The sequence below is a fragment of the Nelusetta ayraudi genome, unplaced genomic scaffold (genome assembly GCF_046127955.1).
Source record: "Nelusetta ayraudi isolate G7.1 ecotype Tasmania unplaced genomic scaffold, CSIRO-AGI_Nayr_v1 ptg000059l, whole genome shotgun sequence".
Taxonomy (NCBI): domain Eukaryota; kingdom Metazoa; phylum Chordata; class Actinopteri; order Tetraodontiformes; family Monacanthidae; genus Nelusetta; species Nelusetta ayraudi.
In genome coordinates, this window is record NW_027466109.1 from 1197728 (window position 1) to 1218449 (window position 20722).

At 49.1% G+C, this 20722-nt stretch overlaps 1 protein-coding gene across 5 annotated transcripts; it reads right to left on the bottom strand.

Moving 5' to 3' along the window:
- Nucleotides 1-328: 328 nt before the first annotated feature.
- dnm3a (dynamin 3a) lies at nucleotides 329-20512 on the bottom strand. Of its 5 annotated transcripts, XM_076039253.1 has the most exons (21): nucleotides 19763-20511; nucleotides 18127-18200; nucleotides 16805-16954; nucleotides 16514-16717; nucleotides 16326-16424; nucleotides 14862-15022; nucleotides 14615-14757; nucleotides 14373-14508; nucleotides 13933-14000; nucleotides 13679-13817; nucleotides 13516-13602; nucleotides 13356-13423; nucleotides 13197-13257; nucleotides 12878-12904; nucleotides 12477-12590; nucleotides 7722-7831; nucleotides 4332-4443; nucleotides 3470-3631; nucleotides 2656-2879; nucleotides 2358-2529; nucleotides 572-709 (listed from the first exon to the last, which is right to left on the bottom strand). In XM_076039253.1, the coding sequence occupies exons 1-20, from the start codon at nucleotides 19921-19923 to the stop codon at nucleotides 2418-2420; spliced, it is 2412 nt and encodes an 803-aa protein (XP_075895368.1). In that variant the 5' UTR covers nucleotides 19924-20511; the 3' UTR covers nucleotides 572-709; nucleotides 2358-2417. The 5 variants fall into 5 exon arrangements, with proteins under 5 accessions (XP_075895370.1, XP_075895372.1, XP_075895368.1 ...); XM_076039255.1 differs by lacking the exon at nucleotides 2358-2529 and having other exon boundaries at nucleotides 329-709; XM_076039256.1 differs by lacking the exon at nucleotides 3470-3631 and having other exon boundaries at nucleotides 19763-20512.
- Nucleotides 20513-20722: the final 210 nt, after the last annotated feature.

The window sequence follows — 20722 nt, forward strand, 5'->3', positions numbered from 1 at the left end:
AGCAATGATATTTTGCAGTTAGTCAGAAACACAAAACTTCTGACTGAGATACCTCATTGCAAGCTGCTAAATTGTCATTTTTTGACAATTAAGCTACAATTTAGTAGCTTTTGACAGTATGAGAGATTTAGTGACAGTGTAATTCCCTGAATGTCATTAAAAAAACAACAACATCTGGCTGAGGTGTTATTTTCAATGTTTTCCTGTGACACAAATTTTGGAAGTAGGAAACAATTCCATATGATACAAAGTTATACTGCTGTACATTATATAAAAGTAATTTCAGTGGCTCAGTTAATGAATGAAGAACCAGACCTTACAAAAAAAATAAATATAAAATAAAATATTTATTCATAGATAATAACTGTATTGTATTCTCTTTTGGTAAAATAAAAAAAAATGTATTTGCTTCATGCATTTACAGAGTTAAAGCACTTGATGCATTTCAGAAGATAGTCAAGTACATTCCAGCCTTTACGGCCAACGATAATATGTACAAAACAGGCTCATAGCAAGAGTGAATTTTGCAGACAGCAGCTCCCAGAGGAGACGGAGAGCAGAAAAGTACGGGGCTTCAGCTGGATTACACATTGCACAGGTTTCTGGGCTGTCTCTGGGTAGCTGTCAGCTGCAGCTGGAAGGATCGCTCGGGTGCATGGGTAATGAAGTTCTGCGTTATTTCACCTTTGGGACGGCCGGAGGATGCCTCCTAGAAAGAAAAGGAAAATCTGAATTATGTTACTACTCATACATTCGATGATTCAGTTAAGCAAAAACAAAAATTGAGCCCAAAAGAAAATAGCTGCACGACCAGCCATATGGCGTATAACATAAAACAGAGCCTAGTTTTTTATTTCAGAAAATTAAATGTGTACTAGTCACCCGATGTAATATTTTAGGCAGAAAACTCTGTACAGATGGAAGACCTCACAAATGGATTACAAGACCACAGAACATGATGCGGAGTGAGAGTAATGTTAGTGATGAGCAACGAAGTGAACGTAATTCAGATGTTTATCCACTATGGCTGAGTTCAGAATTTCCCATGAACATGTTTCTGTTTTTTTTTAATATATAAATGTATATTTTTGTTATTTCTAGAAAACAAACTATCATACATTCTGGTTTTCAATCCATACAAACATTTTCATGTTGAAAGTGAATATTGAGGTAAAATGTACAAAAGAACCTCTTCCAAACCTAATGAACTGTATATGTATCGGAGGGAGAAAAATGAGGTAAGGAAAAGAGATGCAAGCTTGGATGGAAAGAAAAGCGGGAGGCTGTACGTGCTGGGAAAGAACCTAAAGAACCATTGGAGAGCACAAAGGAAATGGGGCAGAGAGAAAAAGGGAGAGACAAGCCAAAAACAGGGGAGGAACCAGTGAAAGAGGAGAAGTGAAGAAATGAACAAGGGTGAAAAAAAGGCGGTGGAGAGAACAGAATGAAAAATAACAGTTCTTGCATGAGGCAATGTGAAAAATGCCGGCCAATGCGTGCTAGGGAAGAGGATGGGAACAGGGCAAGACAAAGAACAGAGTGATGACAACCTGACAGAGCACCGTAGTAAAGCAGCCGCTGAAGGAGTCCTGCATGCCGTCCGGGCCTGATGCTAGTTAGAATATCAGAAACACATTTTTGCTGCAGACCCCCACCCAGCTCAAATAACAACGCCCTGTGCCCAAGTACCTCTGTAGCGCCTCCAGACTGTGCACGGGCCAGGGGTGTAGCTATAACTCGACCTCACGGTATACCCTGCAATTCCTCCATAACCACGCTAGAATACTTTGCAATACTTCATATTTTTATTTATTTCCAAAAGTCAACGACCTGGATATAAAGTTATGCCAGTGTTTATCTAATAACAATGAAACCTTTTAATGCGTGATGGGTAACCCTAACCCTCTGCAAAAGCAGCTGAAAAAGCATTACACTTTTTGCCTAGAAGACCAATCACAGGCCCACAGAGACCCTCGTCACAGTGAAACTGCAATATAAACAATATTGCAACAGCCCTATTATATCATTTTTGAGTGGACTGTACCTTTGATTCAGTTAAACTCTTCTTAGCTCTCTTCACCACTTTGTTAAAGAATGTAGTGTATTGATGATGATAGTAAAAATAAGTTATCATCATCATTATTAGTATTATTGTTATTACTATATTATGACTACTATCATAGGATGGTAAATGCCACCAGAGTCTGAATATGCACAGTAGCTAAAAGTAAATAGGGTAAAAAAGACAAAAAAAATAAAATAAAAATAAATCACATTTGGGTCAACTATCATAGTAACAGTTCAGAATATCCAGACCGGTCGGATATGAAGCTGTAGTTGTGGGTTTTCTGACTAACCTCAGCACATTGGTCTGCTGTGCACACTAGGGTGAGCGGGCGAGCTGCCAGAGGGCATTGTCACTCTCTAGATGCGGGCTGGTTGAGTGCACTGGTCACTTTTGCAACGGCGGGGGCGTGGCCATAGTACGCTGACTTGGTCCTGACCATTGACTTTGCAGGGAGTGAAAAGCTGGGTGAAGGAGAGGACGTTAAGTGATGGGAAAGAGGCAGACACACGTGCTTCTCCTGCATGCAAGCAGCCACGCAAAAAACAAAAGAAGAAAAAAAACCCGTCGCCGCATGCACGTCTCTCTACCTGGGTGTCTGCGAGAGGGCGGAGTCGACGGGCGGGGGCCGGGCGGTGGAGCAGGCGGAGGTGGAGAGGTTGGAGACGATGGCGAGGGCCTCCTTGAGAGCGGCGTGCTTGCGGAGGACTTGCTTGCGATGCTGCTGCTGCTCCGGTGACTCATCCATCAGCTCGGAGCAATCTCCCAGAGCGCAGAGCTGAGCCAGGAGCTCCGAGCTGATGAACTCCTTCACCTGCGCACAGAGACGGGATCGTAAACAGCTGTGGCCCATCCAGCTTCGCCTTTGTTCGGTCGCATTTGGGATCGAGGCTTCGCACTGACTCCTGCCAGGGTGGCTGAAATCATCTTGTTCTGCACAGTCTAGCTGGCGTGTGCTCAGATTGGTAGGGTGTGGGGAGGGTTTACATGGTGCTTCGTCATGTGCCAGGACTGATGTAATGTCAATGTATATATATCAAAGGTTTCATATTATGTACACCCATTCTTTTAAATCTTTATTTTTCATCCTGGACCTCAGTGGAGCAGTTTTGTATGATGAATAACTAAAAAGAAAATCTCCAGAATCCCCTGTTTACAGCCTCCCGCTCAAGACCCCTCCTAATGTGTGCATCATCCGGCCTGGCGTGCAGTCATTAACCTGGGAGGGTTCCCTTCATGATGTCACAAAGGGCCATCTTCCAAAACGGACTGTTTTAGCCACACCAGAATTAAATTGCAAACTTCTCTCCTCTGGCTTCGAAACGCAAAACTGCCATCGGAAAACGGCGGCAAAGCCGGGGTTTGGCACCAACGACCTTCGGAACCCGATCCTGGGCGACTCACACTGTTGATCATGAGGTGCGTCACAGTCTTGGGCATTAAGTCCTTGACGCTCTTATAGATGATGCCCATGTAGGAGTCGACCAGGCTGCGAATGGTTTGCACCTGGCGCTCCAACAGTGGGTCTGAGTGGCTGTCGGCGGCGCCGTTTCCCTGCCCGTCCACCTGGGTCACATGAGCAAATATTGTTCAGGCCGTCCTCACAGTTGGATGCTCAAATGTTTATTTATTTTATTTATATATTTCTTTTCTTTTTTTTTCTTCTTAAAACCGTAGAACATTACGTGCTGGAATTGACCGCCCAAGTGGCGCAGCTGGCCGATTCCCATGCGATAAAAAAAAAAAAAACCCAGATGAGCGAAGTGAAAGTCATCAGCCCAGTGCATCTACTTAATGCTTGTGACAAGAAGTGCGGAGCCGCAGCGACAGGAACGCGCTGGGAGCGCAGTATAGAAAGAGAGGGTGGGGTGGGGGGGCTGAGTAGGAACAGAAAAAAGGGGGGGTGGGGGGCGAGGACTAGGAACTGCTGATTAGAAACAGACTTGAGCGCAGACACACACACACACACACACACACACACACACACACACACACACACACACACACACACTGGTGTGACATAATGGGCCAAGAATGCTGCGCTGAGGAGCCAACGACAGAGCGAGATGGAAGGGGTGGGGGACTTTTCGGGTTTTGGCGGCGCGGAGAACGAGAGGCAGGGGGGCGGAGGGAGGGAGGGGGACGAAGGGGATGAAGGGGGGAGAAGGCAGAAAGGCAGTTTTGCGCTGCTAAGTGAGTGAGCAGAAGCTAAAGGTGCAGGGGGTGGCAGGCAGGCGGGCAGGTGCGGAGGTGTCGAGGCACTGACGGTGACGTGCTCGGGGTAGACGCCGGCGTGCAGCAGAGACTCCCTCCAGCCGTCCAGCTCCTCCGGACTCTCGCAGGCCAAGGCCAGGCTGCGGTAGTTCTTGTAGATGTTCCTGCAAAAGACGCAGGGGGAGAGCGTCAGGCGTCACCGCAGTCAGCCGTCGCATCCATAGCAATATATCTACTCGCTTGATTATAAAGAGGCTGTAAAGTTATCTCTTTTTTTTTTTTCTGAGACGCCACTGCACATGTGACGGCCTCAGAGTTTCGCGCTCCTTCCCAGCCGCAGTAAGGCAGAGCCGTGGGAACCGGGGTCTACGGTTACCACCAGCCTCTGCCTGCCCATAATCCTTAGCAGTGCTGCGGCTCGTACAGATCAGATCTGGTAGCCGGAGAGGAAAGCGGCGCGGCGGCGGACACCTCGAGTGGAGGGGAAGACCCCGGCGACAGACTTTGAGAAATTGCAGACGCTCCAGACAATTTTTTTTTTTTTTTTCCAAAGTCTGACCCGTGGGAGCGTTTTTCGGTTTTGGCAATGTAGAAATGTGCAAGGAACAAAAAACAACAAAGTAGACAGACAAAATGGAGAAAAAGGAAAAACGTGGTGAAGATTCTGTCAAACTGGAACCGATGCACAACTGCAGCACTGTTTGCACAGTATCAGTCAAAGTTCAGAAGTTGTAAACACTGACTGACCTTCTTTCCAATCATCTTTGAATTTTAAAGCAATAAATATTTGGCACTTTTATCAACAAGCTATTATCACGCAATGAGCTGTGTGCATTTGCACGAGTTTTACACCAATCATACATCACGTTCATTCATTTTTTTCCCCCTGAATTTTCTTTTTAAAGTCACGATTCCTGCAGTCTAAAGTTATTTCAATCATTTAAACGCAATATAAAACCAATGCGTTTCAAGCTGTTTTAAAACTATAACAACAAGCTGCAAATTTCTTGGTGTTGGAGCCTTTTGTGTGTAATTTATGAACGAAGATCGACGAAGACTTGCGCAAAAGCAAACACTGACACTCCGCCAGGCTCCTCGCTGATTTACGGAGGGGGCTTGCGATCGACGTGCAGCCTTTCAAGCTATCTGCCTCTACAAAAAGTCTGAAATTGATTTTAACAATCGATGGCAAAGACTTAGCGGGCAGTTTGTGGTTTACTCCATAAACACTTCGGCAGCAGGAGTCTTGGATCCAAACCAACGTTATTCACAGATTGGAGAATGAGCTTAAGTTGAGGAAAAAACAAACTAAATACAGGTGCTTGATTCAATTTTTTTTTTTTTTTAAGTGCACAACAGGTCGGAGAACTCTGTCCCTAAATTTGGACAAAGGTCAGCGAGACAAAAGCACAACACAGTTTTACTTCTCGGTCTGTTGACAGTGGAGGGAAGTCTCTACTCCACTACACCCTCTTATCTAAACCATCTCCTTTCTCCATTGTTTATTAACCAGCTCATGATCCTTCTTTTTTTCCCCCGTTCGTCCACACCAGTCACGGGACGGACACTGGTTTTCAAAGTTTGCCGCAGTTTGGAAAAGTCGCTGTTTCATAACCGCTAATATTTTCGGTCGCAGCGTTCCTGCGGCGTCGAGCTGCAACCCAGGAAAGTTCAGGAATGTGGGGAAAGCTACGCCGTCCTATTATTTATTTTCCATCACTTTCCACCAAACATACTGTTTATGTTGACTAAATGTTCCAGACAATCTATAGGTCGTTCACAGGTGACACTGATTGCATTTGCTGGGGAAAAAAAATTAATATTTTTTTTATTTATTTTTTTATCAGATTCAAAAGAAACACATTTTAAAGCTGAACTCATAAAACCTCAAAACCGAGACTTTTTTTTCATCACGCTGCCCGGATCTCACACCGACCACCGTGCCTAATCCGCACAATTCCCCTCAGCATTAGTTCACAATTCCTTTTGCTTTGGAGGCAGCGCGGCTGCGACTCCACAGCGAAGGAGCAAGCTGAAGAATCTGGAGCAATCTGTGGCCCATCTGTTGAGAACCTTTTTTTCCCCCCTCAGTTCGTTTTAATCACTCGCTCGTCGCTGCCTCCACTCGGCCGTTTCCGTCTCGCACTCAAAGAAAAACACAGGAAAGCGACCCACGAATGTGCGCAAAACCGTCAGTGAACGTGCAAATGGGAGGGAACCAGCAGAAGTGCGGCGGGTTGGTGGGGACCAGGAAAAGTCATGTAAACGGGCCGGCGGCTTGCAGCAGTGGCGGCGGCGGCGGAGGTGGTGCTGGTGGTGCTGGTGTGGATGTGTTGGGATGGTTGAACTTCATAAGTCAGGGCGTGGTGGCCAACAGCTGGGGAGCCGGGCCAACGATGACTGTACTACACAGCTATTACCCTCAGATCGTTTTCTCACACACACACACACACACATTGAACATATTCTTGATGCTGATACATCACTCGGGTCTCTTTTATTCTTAAATTTGTCCACTTGGACGCCGTCCTCCTCGGCCCCGGGTTCGACGACTGTGAGTTCTTTTTCAGGAATCTCCCCAGATGTGTTTTTTTTTTATTACCGGCCGACTGTCCGACGCACATACACGCTCGCGGACATGCTAACGCAGATGCAGGAAGCGTGAGGCTGCAGGAAGGAGGGGGAGAAGGTGGAGAAGGAGAAGGAGGGGGCGCCATAGGACGGACTTTTGACACATTCCTGGCTGGTGTTTCTCTCTCTCTCTCTCTCGCTCTCTCTCTCCCTATTTCGCTCTCTCTCTCTCTCTCTCTCTCCTCGGCCCGTCCAATTCTTCTTTCCTTTGTGGCGAGTCGAGCAATTCTTTCCAAACAAGCGCAGCCGCATCTCTGATCCAAGCGCTCTGGCTCTGATTAGCCGCTTAATGAGCCTGCCGTCGGTATGCTGCGGTCGACGCACGCGCGCACACACGCACGCACACACACACACGCACTCGCACGACGTTTGTGCGTCTGAGAGCATCATAGCGCAGAATTATAAACAAGGCCCACATGCTCTTGTACAATCATGCAGCCAGGCTCTGGGCCACCGCCAACTCCTAAACACATTCTCCCTCTCTGTCGTCCCTCTGCTCTTTGTCTCTCTGTCTTTCTCAATCTGTTTCACACAAACATGAAACCTAACAAAGGCCCGCGCTCAACTCCCTGGCAAGGGAGACAGAATCACCGACTGGACCCGCTGGGTATATACCCGCGTGAGTTGAGGAAAGGTGAACCGAAGGGCAGAGAAGCACACTGACATCTTCTCCCTTCTCTCCTCCAGCCCGTTCACCTTTTATCCTCCGTATCTCCGAAACACCAGCACGCAAGCGTCAAGAGCGCAACTCCCTTTTTCTGACTCATGCACATGCACGCAAGCGCACGCACGCACGCACGCACGCACAAACCTGGACTCTGTGTTGAAGAGAGCAAAGGCGAACTTGCTGGAGAGGAAGCCCTTCTGCACATCCCGCAGCTTCAGGTTGTCCAGAGGGAGCATGTAACTCTTCTCCTTCTCCTGCACGGAGACAGAAACGCACGCAGATAAGCCTTGACGGAGGAATGCAGGGTAATATATGACATCGCAGAGGGGGAGAAGCAGGCCGCGAGAGGCATTAATGGCCAAGCAAAAGTACAGACGGAGAGGAGAAGTTCGGCCGGGGAGGGTGACGGGGGGATGGAGGAGTTGTTTTCGAGCAAAGAAAATAGTAACTTGTCTCGTAGTAAATACTTTTGCAACCCAGAGGAGGAGGTTTGAGACACTTGAACCGTCGAGGGGGGAAAAATATGCGAGGAGGCGAGCGGAGGTGGAACGTATCGAATGATGCCTCGGCCAGTCCAAGGCCGGCGCTGGGCTTGGTCTTTTCGGCTAACGAGCAGCGAACGGCGACAAGGGGGGAGGGGAGGGGGGGAGGGATGGCGGAGGAGGAGGAGGAGGAGGAGGAGGAGAGACGGCGATGCCACAAGTCCAAAGTCTCTCATCAACGGCCGAGGACCCGTGAATGACAGCAAACAGTTGCAGGAGCGGGAGCCGGGATGAAGGGGGAGGGGGGGGGGCGTGCGGGTCGGTGAGGAGAAGCAGACGGCGACGGACGGGGAGGGGGGGGGAAGGGTGGAGGAAAGAAGAATGGGGGGGGAGAGAGAGAAAAGAGGGAGAGACGGCCGGGCCCACATGTGAAAGTCATTACTCAGACTCGAGCTCTAACACATTTCTCCGAAAGAGGAGCCCTCCCCCCCCCTTCATCCCTGTTCCCCAGCAGGCTCCTTCGCTCTAACCTTCCAGAGAGGTTGGCAGCAGCGGCGGCGACAGAGATAAAGAACCATCAGTGGAGGAGGAGGAGAAAGAAGAGGAAGAACAAGATGAAGAGGCAGGAGAGAGTAGCAGACAAGGTTTGCAGTCTGCGTGTGTGTGTGTGTGTGTGTGTGTGTGTGTGTGTATGTGTGTGTGTGTGTGTGTGTGTGTGTGTGTAAGGGGTTGCACGCGCATGTCGGGAGATGGGCCCGTCCTGGTTGCTACTTTCTGGCCTTCCCTCTCCCGCCACTGCCCTGAACCCACTGACTCTTTTCCTTCATTCCTCTTTCCTTTTTCCAAAGGGGCCCACTTCCTGTAACAGAGGCCGAACCGAGAGAGAGAGAAAAAAAGAGAGAGGGAGAAAAAAAAAATGACAGAACGCGATTGGCGCTCGCGCAGCAACATCTGGGATCGCTTTGGAAGCGGAGGGGAGCGGGGAGGAGAGACTGGCGGGAGCGTCGTGCGCGCGCGCTCTCCGATGGAGTAGAAATAGAAAGTAGGGATGAGGAGGAAGAGGAGGGACAGAGGCGGACGGAGGGGGACGGGCGAGGTGGATCCCCGGCTGGATGGAGCTGGAGAGGAGGGAAGGCTTGGAGGAGCGAGCAGGAGAGACGGCGAGGAGAAACTGCAGCCCAGCTCCCGTGGGTCCCATCAACCCATATATGGCTGCTAAGTTCCTCCCCAACTCTCTCTCTCTCTCCCTCTCCCTCCCTCTCCCTCACCCTCTCCTTCGCTCACTCCCCGAAATTTTCTTTTACGCCTTCGACCGAGTCAACGGGCAGATCCCCCCCGAGCTGAATGAGTCAATGTGCCACGTCAAGACTGGATACTACGGCGGGACTCCGGGAGGCGCCGCAGTCGGGCAGGGACGGCGGCCGAGGTGGACGTCTCGTCCGCAAAACTTGGCAACAGGCCGTTGACGGGACGGGACGGGACGGAGAAGAGGAGGTGAAGAGAGGACGGATGAGGGGAGCGGGCGGGAAACTCGTCCGCCGCCGCCGCCGGAACCTGCTAGCCGGGCCGCCAGGAGCGGCCTAACCCTGAGACAAGGAGGAGGAGGAGGAGGAGGAGGAGGAGGAGGGTCCTGCTCCGTCATCCCAGTGTTCAGACTACCTGTTCAGGATCTTACTGGTGTACAGTAGTCTGCACATTGGTTAGACAGTGCAAGGAAGCGCTTCAGCGGCGAGATGGATGGGGAAAAAAAGAGGGGAAAAAAAGGAAAGAAGCCGCCGGAGCTCATCTCCAACCGGCTCGGCCGCTGCTACTGCGTCCTGCTCGCACACGCCCGCACAGCTTTGTCTTGACAAATAACGCTGCTGCTGATTTGTTCTTCTGTTTTAGCGTTTCGAAAAGCAAAATGCATGCGTTGCCCCGCCAGCAACCTGTCATCTTAGGGTAAAACGGCGACTTAAAAGTTTTCAGCCGGCCACTGAAGTGAATTACTTTTGCGTACTGTTAGATATCTCCTTTACATTTGTACATGTGAGGCAGTGACATGTTAATTCTTCCTACGATAGCAAGCATAGACAAGATGCACATTTGACAGTGTGTGTGTGCGCGCGCATGCCAGTGTAAGCCGTGTTCCCAGTGGTCAGAGCAGCAGAAAAGTTTGCCGTCTGTGTGTGTGTGTGTGTGTGTGTGTGTGTGTGTGTGTGTGTGCGTGCGTGTGTAGCGTCTGACATCAGAGATGCTGTGCTGCTAAATCTTGGGCTCCTCTTGTTCCATTGACTGATGGGAGATTTAGAGTAGGCCTCTCGCACACCTACACATCCAGATCCACACCCACGCACACATGCACGAACATGCATGCACGCACACACACACACACACACACACACATGCGCGCGGGGGCGAGTGTAGATTGCGCATATAGGCACGGAGCCATCTGTTTTTCTTCAAATCGCCCTGGCAGCGGAGGGGTGAAGGAATGTACGTCTGCTCAATGTGCCGTGGAGATTAAACTCTGAACTGTTGCGCTTGAGGTCAGTGGGAGGGTAAATATTGTGGCGGGGCGAGCAGAAACCTACGGCCTCGGAGACGCTAGAAGGCTGGACAGTCGAGGAATCGTGGATGTAGGGATGAACTTAGAGTGTGTGTGTGTCCCTCTGTGTGTGTGTGGTTTTAGGGGATTGGGGGGCATTTCAGAGAAGGGCAGCGGAGGAGTTGGAGCAGGGGAGGTGGGGCTGAGGGGGGCTGATGGGGTGAGTCAGAAGATGGGGGGAGGTCTGCAGTGTGGAGACGGCCATGTGGGATTTCTCTGGGCAGATCTTGGAAGCTGGTGTTTGGACAAAGCTTCAGATTTTCCAGCTTGGAATGTGCATAGTCCCAGGGAGACTGGCAACCACAGAGAGCCAGAGGAGGAGGGGGAGGAGGAGGAGGAGGAGGCGGAGGCGGGCAGGAGACGGAGGGAAAGAAAGGAGGGAATACGGGGGTGGGGGGAGGGGAGGAAAGAGAGGCGACGGAGGGCGGAGAGGTGACGGCGCGCTCCGTCCGATGGGATCTCCGCGATAGCGACGGGTGAGCGGCGCGGCACTCGGGCCTCCCAAACAAACACGGGCGATGAAGCTGATAAAGAGAGTCGACCGGGATGCAACTTCCTCCGTCGCTCCGACGTGGCTGACAGCTGACCGCTCGGCCCGGCCCGGCGTAATTTGCGGCAGATGTGCGACGCCTGCGTTTGTGTGTGTGTGAGCTGATCTGTAAACCTATAACACTGTGTGTATATAATACGCATGCCTGGGGGCCGCGTCTGGGAACACCGTGTTCAAGCGGCGTGCTGTTTATCTGGAGAAGTGGCCGTGCGTCCGACCGGCCGTCCTGCTGTATGTTTTTTTTTCCCGCTATTTGCATACCGGCCTGTTTACAGTGCGACTCGGCGCGCTCGACACACAAGTCTCCTACCACCATGCGTGTGAGTGCGTGTGTGTGTGCGCGCACATGCATGTGTTTGTAATTTGTTCTTTTTTTTTTGGGAAGGTTTGGCTTGGGGCAGCTCCAGCTGTGTCAAAGTGAGCTGCTCCGAATGCCTCAACTCCCAAAAGAGGAAGAACAGGGGGGGGGGGGGGGGGGGGGGCGAGGTGTATGTGTGTGTGTGTATGTGTGTGCGTATAGGGGGGTGTTTGAGGAAAAGAATGGGGGAAACAGCGCGCCTCACTTCCAGATCCAGGTGGCGGAAAAGAAAAAGAACAGAGAAATGTTTTGGGTTTTTTTCCGCACACATCCTAAAACAGGATGTTCAAGGTGTTCTGTTTCGTCGCGCTTCTCACGAGGTCAAAGGTCACCCTGGCGTCACTACACTACGGTTGTGAGCAAATAATCAGGTTTCCACCCAGACAGATTCTAACTTTTTTTTAGAAGGTTTGAAGAAGAAGAGGAAGAAAAAAAATCCGCCATGTGTTTCCCCTCCGTCTGATATCACTTCCTGCGCTCTGCCCCTTCCCGTGACATCAGACCGCGCCGGGACGACAGGATGAGAGTGTTGTGGTGTGTCTGCCTGTCTACACTTGCTGTGCAGACCTTCTGCTCCTGTACAGCAGGCACAGACAGGCAGACAGATGGCAGCCCCACTGACATCGCAAGAGGAGGACCCCCTCAACCCCTTTTTTCTCCCCCCGCCGCTGCGGCTCGTCTTAATGAAGAACGCTGACGACCGTGTCCATCAATAAAGCAGCAGAAACAGACCTGCCTACTTTGTTTACTGCCAGTTTCATTAGCTCAAGTTGTTTTTTCTTCATTTGAATAAAGATGTGTTGACATGGACGGACCGTTGTGTGTTGTGTCTTCTCATTTTTTCCGCCTCCGATTCATCCCAACGTATTTAGCATAAATCTGACATGATACCGCACGCCCTTTTTGAGTGTGAGCGTCTCACCGAATCGTCCTTGAACCAGGACAAAGTCTGCGTCGTCAGGATGAACCAGTACTTCCTGGCTCCGCCCTTCATGAAGCCAATGTTGCTGATGGTCAGCCAGCCCTTGCGGATGATCTGCAAGACAGCCACAGCACAGAGCTCGGACACGTGTGATGGAGCGATGGAGCTCAACACCGCTTAGGGCGAGAGGGGAGAGAAGTGGTTGAAAAAGCTCAGAAAGTTTCTCAGAAAGCATTTCAGCAACACAGATTGTGCAGCGGTGCACCAAGAAATTTCAGCGGAGGAACAGGGAGAAGAGCCGACCCGAATCAAAAACATCTGGGACAGTCGGAAGCAAGAGGCAGGAAGACTTTCAGCCACGGCAAAAAGTGAAGGAGGCTTTAAAAAGACTGGACTCCTACTGTGAGCCTTGACAAAGGGGCCACACCCTGAGGAGAGAGGGAGGGACGTAGAGTCACATCGATGGGGTGGGAGGAAACATTTCTCACTACAGATCTGGGGTTTACATTCCAAGTGTGATCAAACGCAAGGGAGAGACTGTTACAGTATATCAACAAAAGCCAAATTGTCTGAAAGTCGGTGTCGTTTTGAACCGTCAGGTTAATGGAAAAGACTGGCGAGGAGCTAATGGGCAACTTTTCAGCTTTGGGTGTCCCTTTCATATCTTAAGATCCATTTACATGCATCCATGGGAATAAATGATTCCAGCAATGCTCTCACCTGGTTTCCGACGACCCCGGCAACGACCCTCCTGCCGTTCTGGTTGCTAGACGGCAGGAAACTAACAGAAAATGGCAGAAAGAAAGAGTATGACATCATCGCCACTGCGTGACTGTCATCGTAGTGTTTTCAAAGTCGCGAGGTCACTCAGTAAGTCACCTCATGCCGATGAAATCCTCGTGCTTGGTATTGATGTAGGCGAGCTGCACGTCGAGGAACAACAGGACCTGCACAGAGCGAATGACACACGTGAAGCCGAGCAGGAGGCAGAAGTCGACGACTCACAGGTTTGTGTCCGGCTGTGTGAGTGTGAAGGAACCTGGTCTTTGCATTTCCGCTCTTGTTGCTGAATTTTAGTCGCTACAATCTTCTCCGTTTGCTCCTGCAGTGCAGGGAAGGATCTGAGCTGCAGAGGGGAAGAACGAAAAAAAGGTTCAGCGCAAAACGGACTTGACGACAGCGAAGGGGCTCCGCACTGATACCTTGTTCACACACTGGTACACCGTGTTCATCAGCTGCTGGGTGACCATGTCGACAAACTTGACGCACGGCGCCTTCAACTTGGAAATCTGCTTCCTCACGATGGTCTCAAAAGCCATGTCGGGGGTGAACAGGCCCCTCCTGCAGGCAGACAAGGACAAATGACAACGCCACAATAAGCACTCCACTGCAGGGCCAAAAAAACCCAACAAACAAAAAGAAGCACACGCGCAAAGAGGACACGACAACACTGCACCTGATACCGTGAATGTTCCTGATGGCGAAGCTGATCTCCTGCCGCAGCTTCTTCTCATCCGACTCCACCTGGGGAAATAAAAAAACAAAACAAAACACGCACTTATATAGTGCTTTCCAGCACCCCAAAGCACTTAACAGTGGCCTCCCATTCACTCACACTCATACACCAATGGGTGGCTGCTGCTGTGCAAGGCGCTGCCAAGCCCTATTGGGAGCAATTTAGGGTTCAGTGTCTTGCCCAAGGACACTTCAAACACGTGGACAGTTGGAGCCTGGATTTGAACCGCCAACCCTTCCATCATCAATTCGAGACCCACTCTACTACCAACTGAGCCACAGCTGCCCTTCATAAAACAAGAAAAACAAAAACCAAGGCTACTTCATCAGCGCTGCACCACACTGTGGTGCTGGAGCGCGCTTGTGGAAGAGGGTGCGCACCTTGGTGAGTTCAAAAGGGAAAACCTCGTGGAAGATCTGGTTGATCTTGGCGCCCCCAGACAGACTGACGGTGTCGATGTTGTCCCCGAAGCCCTCGATCAGCTTCCCAAAGTCTCCAGCCAAGTGCAGCACCGACCTGGCAGACAGGGGGCGACGCATCCACGGAGACGCCGATGCGTGGATCGTTCTTAGGGACATTTGAATGGGTTACACGTGTACAATGTATCGGCTGACTGACTGACTGTATCAGGGTCTTGGTCCTGTGTGTGCGCCCGTCCGGACTGTACTGCCTGTACTCCTCAGCCTCTTTATTCAGGGCCAGCAGCTGGCTCTGCAACTGACTGCAAAAGGCCGGCAGCTTGTCCCGAATGTGGTTCGTCAGTTGCTGTTTAAAAAAGCAACAACAGTGAGAAAAACAGAACAATGAAAAACCTAAACCTACAGTTAGTTTCAACACAATGAGATGACCTCTTCCTGGTTGACCGTCACCTGGTTGAGAATTCTCTGCAAATACGGGGTGCCCATTCTTTCTGCCATGTGTCTGTAGGCCGGGTGGTTTTGGAAGAAGCTCTGCTCAGCAAGTAGAGCCGCTCTAACGTCCTTCCTCCCATCGATGTCCCTCTGACTGCGGTTGACCACCCCAACGTAACCTGGCGAGAAAAAAAACAGTGCAAGAATTAAGGAGATTTAGGGACGTCAGGTGACCTCTGACCTCCAGACACCCAAATTGTCAAAAGATGGGGAAGCAATATGTTTGAAATGCTTCCGGGGCCAAATCCCCTATTTACCCCTGCAGCCGACGTAACAGCATCAGGCTCCATGTCTAATGCTGCTGCTGCTAGTGTGTGTGTGTGTGTGTGTGTGTGTGTGTGTGTGTCAGTGGCCCTCCGTGGCTAATGCATTAGCAGCACTGGAGAAGCATGAAGGATCCGGCACCTGGCGCTGCTCTACACAGTCTGAACACACACACTGTCACTGGAGAATACTTCCCTGGCTACACACACACACACACACATATATACAATCCCACACTACATTATGGAGGACGGATTTAAAACACATTGGAACGTTCCGTCATTTTTATATTCCGGATACTGGTGTCACTTAACAAGTTATTTCAATCTTTTAAGCTCCACCCCCAATTTATTTATTTTTTTAATTTTGTCTAAAAGGGAAATGTTTAGTGTTGAAGTGTGAATGTTTTAAAGACTGGCCCAATTGGTGATATTGAAAGCAGTCTACTGATCAAGTGGGACATCAAGAGAAAACAGACATTATTAACGTCACCGTTTGTTACAATATGCTGCTAAATCTCACAAACCGAGCTTTAGAATAAACAGAATAATAGCGCCTCACAGCTGTGGCTCCACCCTTATTCTTTAGTTATTGTTTCTTTATAAAGTTATTTTCTTGTTTGTTTAACATGCTCCTTCTTTTACCTCCTTTATTGTCATTTTTTTTGGCTCTTCTCTTATATATCTTCTCTTTTTCCTGTGATCATCACTTCTTCCTTCCTCAAGCACTCTTTCTTTTGCCACCCCCCACGTTTTTGTGTTTGTCTGGGTTACGCCACAAACACTGTGTGACCTCTCATTGTTCTATTTTGTTCTGCTGAGAAACAAGCAGGATGCTCTTAACATTGTTGACTAAGGCTTTTAATTTATCATTGGATCTAAATTTTAAAATAGGACTCGTCATTACAATTATTTTACATCTTAAAAAAAAAAAAAAAACTCAGAGAGATGGAAAATAAAAGGAAGTTTGACAGAAATAAAGTGAGGGAAGGAGTGAGCGACTGAGATGAACTAGGCTGAACATCTGGTTACTGAAAAGTGATGCAACTCTGACGTCAGCTTTCTCGAAGAAGTCTTTAACTGTATGTGGCGTGAGTGTGTGACATCCAGCTGGCTCAAACGGCACCCAAACAAGAGCACAAAGAGTCGAGCAACACACCTCGACGTAGGGGGAGCAACTTGTTCTCCAGTATTTCTCTGGCGTTGGTCCCTGCGTCCATCAGGTCCAGTTTGGTGAGGACGCCGATGGTTCGCAGGCCTAAAAGTTATTATCAGTGCTCAGAATTTAAAAAAAATCACAATTCCATCTATACACACACACGCACCACACGCACACCAGTGCCTCACCTTGAGGGTCGACGTTTTTGGCCAGCTGAAGGGCGTCGGAGTTGGTGAGGTCACTGGTGGCCGGCATGACGGCCAAGATGAGGCAGTTTTCGTTGCACACATACTGCATGATCATGTCCCGGATTTGGTACTCGATGTCTTTGGGCTGGTCGCCGACGGGCAGCTTGGTGATGCCCGGCAGGTCCACCAGGGTGAGGTTCAGCACTGGCCAGCACACACAAACGCACACGAGTGTTTGAAAGAGAAGGAAGACGTCTGGACACACGCGACAAATATGCAGTCAGCCGTTACCATTTGGTGAGTGAATCTTCAGGTGCATGGGCACGGCAGAGAGGCCTTTGTTAGAGCCGGTGAGTCTGTTTGTCTCTCTGACGATCTCCCTGCAGATCTCGTTGAAGTCTGTGAACCTCTCTCCCCGAGAGTGGAGAAATTCTCCATATTCTGAGAGGACGGACAGATGGGAATTAAGATGCGGGCTGTTGTTGGCCCCAAAGCTAAAAATAAAGAAAGAAATAAAAATGGATGCACTTTTGCTATTTTTAGGGACGGTTTCTTGAAAATGAATACATCATACATTCACTACTCACAACCTATGTTGTTTATAGACTGGAAGGCTTCCACCCCACTGATGCTCCAATGTAAAAGCAGATCATAGAAATGAAAAAATATCAAGACACACTTGTCTGTCTTCATATTTCATGCTTGTAGGATGCCATTTGCGTCTTCAGAAGACCTGGCAACCTGATGTATCTTAGGCGGGCAACACTTGCGCTGCGTTTTTAGCTAAAATATCCACAGTCGCCTCTGAGCTGGACACACATGCACGTTGGCAGCGCCCCAGTGTTTATTTGCGCCCAGAGGTCGCCGCACGTAAGCAAACTAAAAGAGACGGTGAGCAGACAGACCGTGATACAGCGCAGTGCATGAGCAACAACAGCACCAAGGTTTTCAACTCAGAGGAGAACCGTTTAGGAAAAGGAGGCTACAGGGAATGTTTTGGCTAAAAACTTGGTGGTGAGTAGTTGCTATTGCGAGTCAAATTATTCTGTTGTTTCTAAAAATAAAAAAAAAATTAAAATAAATGTTTGGGTTTTTCTTTTTTTTTTTTTAATATTCCGCTGGGTGGAATTCTTTCAGTCGGTGAAACTCCAGAGCAGTTCCGTGGTTTGGAAGACGTCGCCTGAGTCTGACTTCACAGTGTTGACAATTATCTGTTATCTTCATATAGCATAAGTGAGGGAGTGGTCTTTAATTTTAAGATTAGACTTGTTTTCGTGCAAAGGAATGTGTTAAAGACGTTGCTTCTTGAGATGAAATAAATCAAACAGCAGCAACCAAACAAACAAACAAACAAAAAAATTAACAAAACTATCAGACAAACATCAGTCAACAATACTTACGAATTTGAATTTATGGATTTAATCATATGACGCGGAAATGTATTTTGTTTTCAATTTCTTTTTTTTTCTTTTTTTTAGCTGTCTGGAACGTGTCAAGATTGTTGAGATTAAACTCTCCTACTGCCATCTGGTGGCAGTTTTCGGTACGGGCTCAAGAACAGTCAGCATGTGGCACTGTGGGTATACATACATATATGGGTGTGTCCTACCTACCACTTCTATCATTCACCAGTTGGATGATAAGAGGCCTGCGGGTGACGATTCCTGTTCCTCGCGGAAGGAAGTCTCTGTTGCAGAGGAAGAAGCGAATTTGGAGAAGGATACACACGCATGCACGCACACACACAAACAGACGCACGACTTCCCTGTATTGTCAGGCGAACTTGCATCTTTGGTCTGGAGCATGTACACACTACGGCAGTGTGCAATCTTTTAAAAGTGTCCAGAGCCCAAAGAGCCAGTGAGTTTCTAGGATTTCCTCTCAGAAGATCGGTGAGTTCAGCTAAAAATAAAACTCAGAAAAACAGTGACATCTTTGACCAATATAAAAATGGCTAAAATGAGTTTAGGGTTGGGATCGGAGACGGACAAAACCCCAATGAACAGGATAAAACAAATCCTCACGCTTCCTATTAAAGCCAGATTCAGGAAGTTTGTTTCGCTGCATCCGCTTCTGATACTGTGTCAAAAAAAGTCTGGTTCACTCCCGGAAAAAAAGAGCTGTCAAAACACAGAGTCGAGCGCCATTTGAAAGCCGCAGTGCAACTGCCTGTTGTGAACAGGCAGTCGGGCTGCAGTGGACAATACACTCAAGGCCAACAGAGTGCCACTGTCTTGAGACGAGCATTCTTCTGTGACAGGATGTGGTCACTCCATCGAACGGCCGCTGAAACCTCCATTTATGATTTGTCAAAACAAGCCACCAATTTCACCTCATAAAACCTCCTTCACCTCTGCCCACAGTGAGAGGACACACAAACACAAAAAACACAAAAAGACAAGGCAAAAAATGTGTAGGATCAACAAAAACAATGCTAGTGCCCTCCCCCCCCCGCTCTCACACTCCCAGATATGGCTGCGCACTCTGGCTACCGTCACACAGAACCGCGGCACCTCCAGCATTCAACCACTTCAGACTGTCACAAGTTCTGGGGTGGAGACCCGGGGACACGCGTGAGGGGGTTGTGATTGGTTCAAAATGCTCGCCCGAAGCTCTGCTTGGAGATCAGAGGGAACACAGATCCCAGTATGCTGAGCTACCACTTTGGATCACAGCTGTAGTCACAAACTTTTACCGTTGCAGAAAACCCAGAGTCTAAAACTATTAAAGGGTCGCATACGACACGCATTTTGAGATCTCGGGGGAGGAGCCTCGTACAACTTATAGTCCAATAAACTCTATGCGAAACAGACCCGTTTAACCCTCTGTTTATAACCACCTGCAGAAACTCTGGGTTTCAGCTTCCTGTTAAAACTGATGGTTCATTTGACCTTTCACGTGTTTGCGGCAGGGTTAAAACCATGGGGAAAAGGTGGGACATACACCTGCCTGGGGTGTGGTCACTCATGTGGGAGTGGCATCAGTGCCCTTTATGACCTTACAAAGAGCCAGTCTTAGTTTCAGCACAGGACTTTTGAAAAGTGGCAAAGCAAACGGTGGAAAGGACGGACTTTTCTCACTTCTAAGGTGCTCAAAAGACAAGACACATACTATAAAACTGGTAAAGGAAGATCATTTTCTGAATACTCTGGCATAATTTTATAAAGCTAGCGGGGATTCCATCCTTACATACTGGGTGACCGTGTCTGTCCTGCTCCCGTAACGGTTTTATGTCGAGGGTTTTCTTACCTGCCCACAAAGCTCTCCAGGACGGAGCTCTTCCCGGCGCTCTGCTCGCCCACCACAGCGATCTGCGGCAGCTGGAGGCTGCAGCTCTCCCCGGCGCTGCTCAGGGCGTCCTGCAGGCTATTGACCAGCGGGATCAGCTCCTCCATCCCTCGGTTGCCCATCGCAGCAAGTCCTACCCGAACCTCTGCCGCGAGTCAACCCGTCCTTCACGTCTTCACCATCGTGTCAAGGCAACCGTCTCCCGTAACTCCTTTTCTTCCCCCCCTATGAAGTCTGTTAAACCGCCGCCCCCCAGACTTGGCGCTACTTAACCGCTGCTGAGACCATGGAGGGGCAGCGACGGTTCCGGTACCACTTCCACTTTGACACAAAAAACGAGTCCGTTTAAAAAAAAACAAGGGGTTCCGAGTTAAGGAGAGTCGAGCGATACCTTTTTTCCACGAGACTCCCTAAAAACTATGATGAAGTTATTGAATTGCGTCGAACTTGGCGAAGTTAGCGAAGAAGTGGGTGAGCCTCTTTCGACTTCCGGTTTTCAAAATAAGATTGAATTTGACGAACGAGCCCACCTGAGGCGCGTTAGACTTTCAGCTGTGGTTTACAGGAAGGGGAGGGTAAGGGTTCCTCCTCCCGCCGCAGCTCCTGCTGCTTCTCCTTATCTGAGGTTCAGCAGCAGGCAGCAACGAGAAATGAGTATTGCCGGCAGTGGGGCTTGCACGACAGGGCAGCTCCAGCCAGAAACACATCAACTTCCTGAACAACTTATGCAATAAACGCTGTAATGCCAGATCAAAGTCATGCCGCGAGATTCACCAATTTCATTGAGAAACTTTGATCTCCATTGTTCATTTAATAAAGTTGATATGAATGGGTGCCAGCTATGATGATATGGCTCGTTTCAGAATAAAACATCATGAACAAGAGCAGAGGTTGAATTAAATTGTGCAATAAGTGGTAATA

Bases quoted from the DNA above. Each gene is read 5' to 3' on its own strand.
- dnm3a (XM_076039253.1), bottom strand. From the start codon at position 19,923: ATGGGCAACCGAGGGATGGAGGAGCTGATCCCGCTGGTCAATAGCCTG. The intron at 12,591-12,877 runs GTAGGAGTCCAG...GCTGTCTTGCAG, and splicing joins CCCCTTTGTCAAGGCTCACA to ATCATCCGCAAGGGCTGGCT. The intron at 3,632-4,331 runs GTCAGTGCCTCG...CATGTGACCCAG, and splicing joins TCTACCCCGAGCACGTCACC to GTGGACGGGCAGGGAAACGG.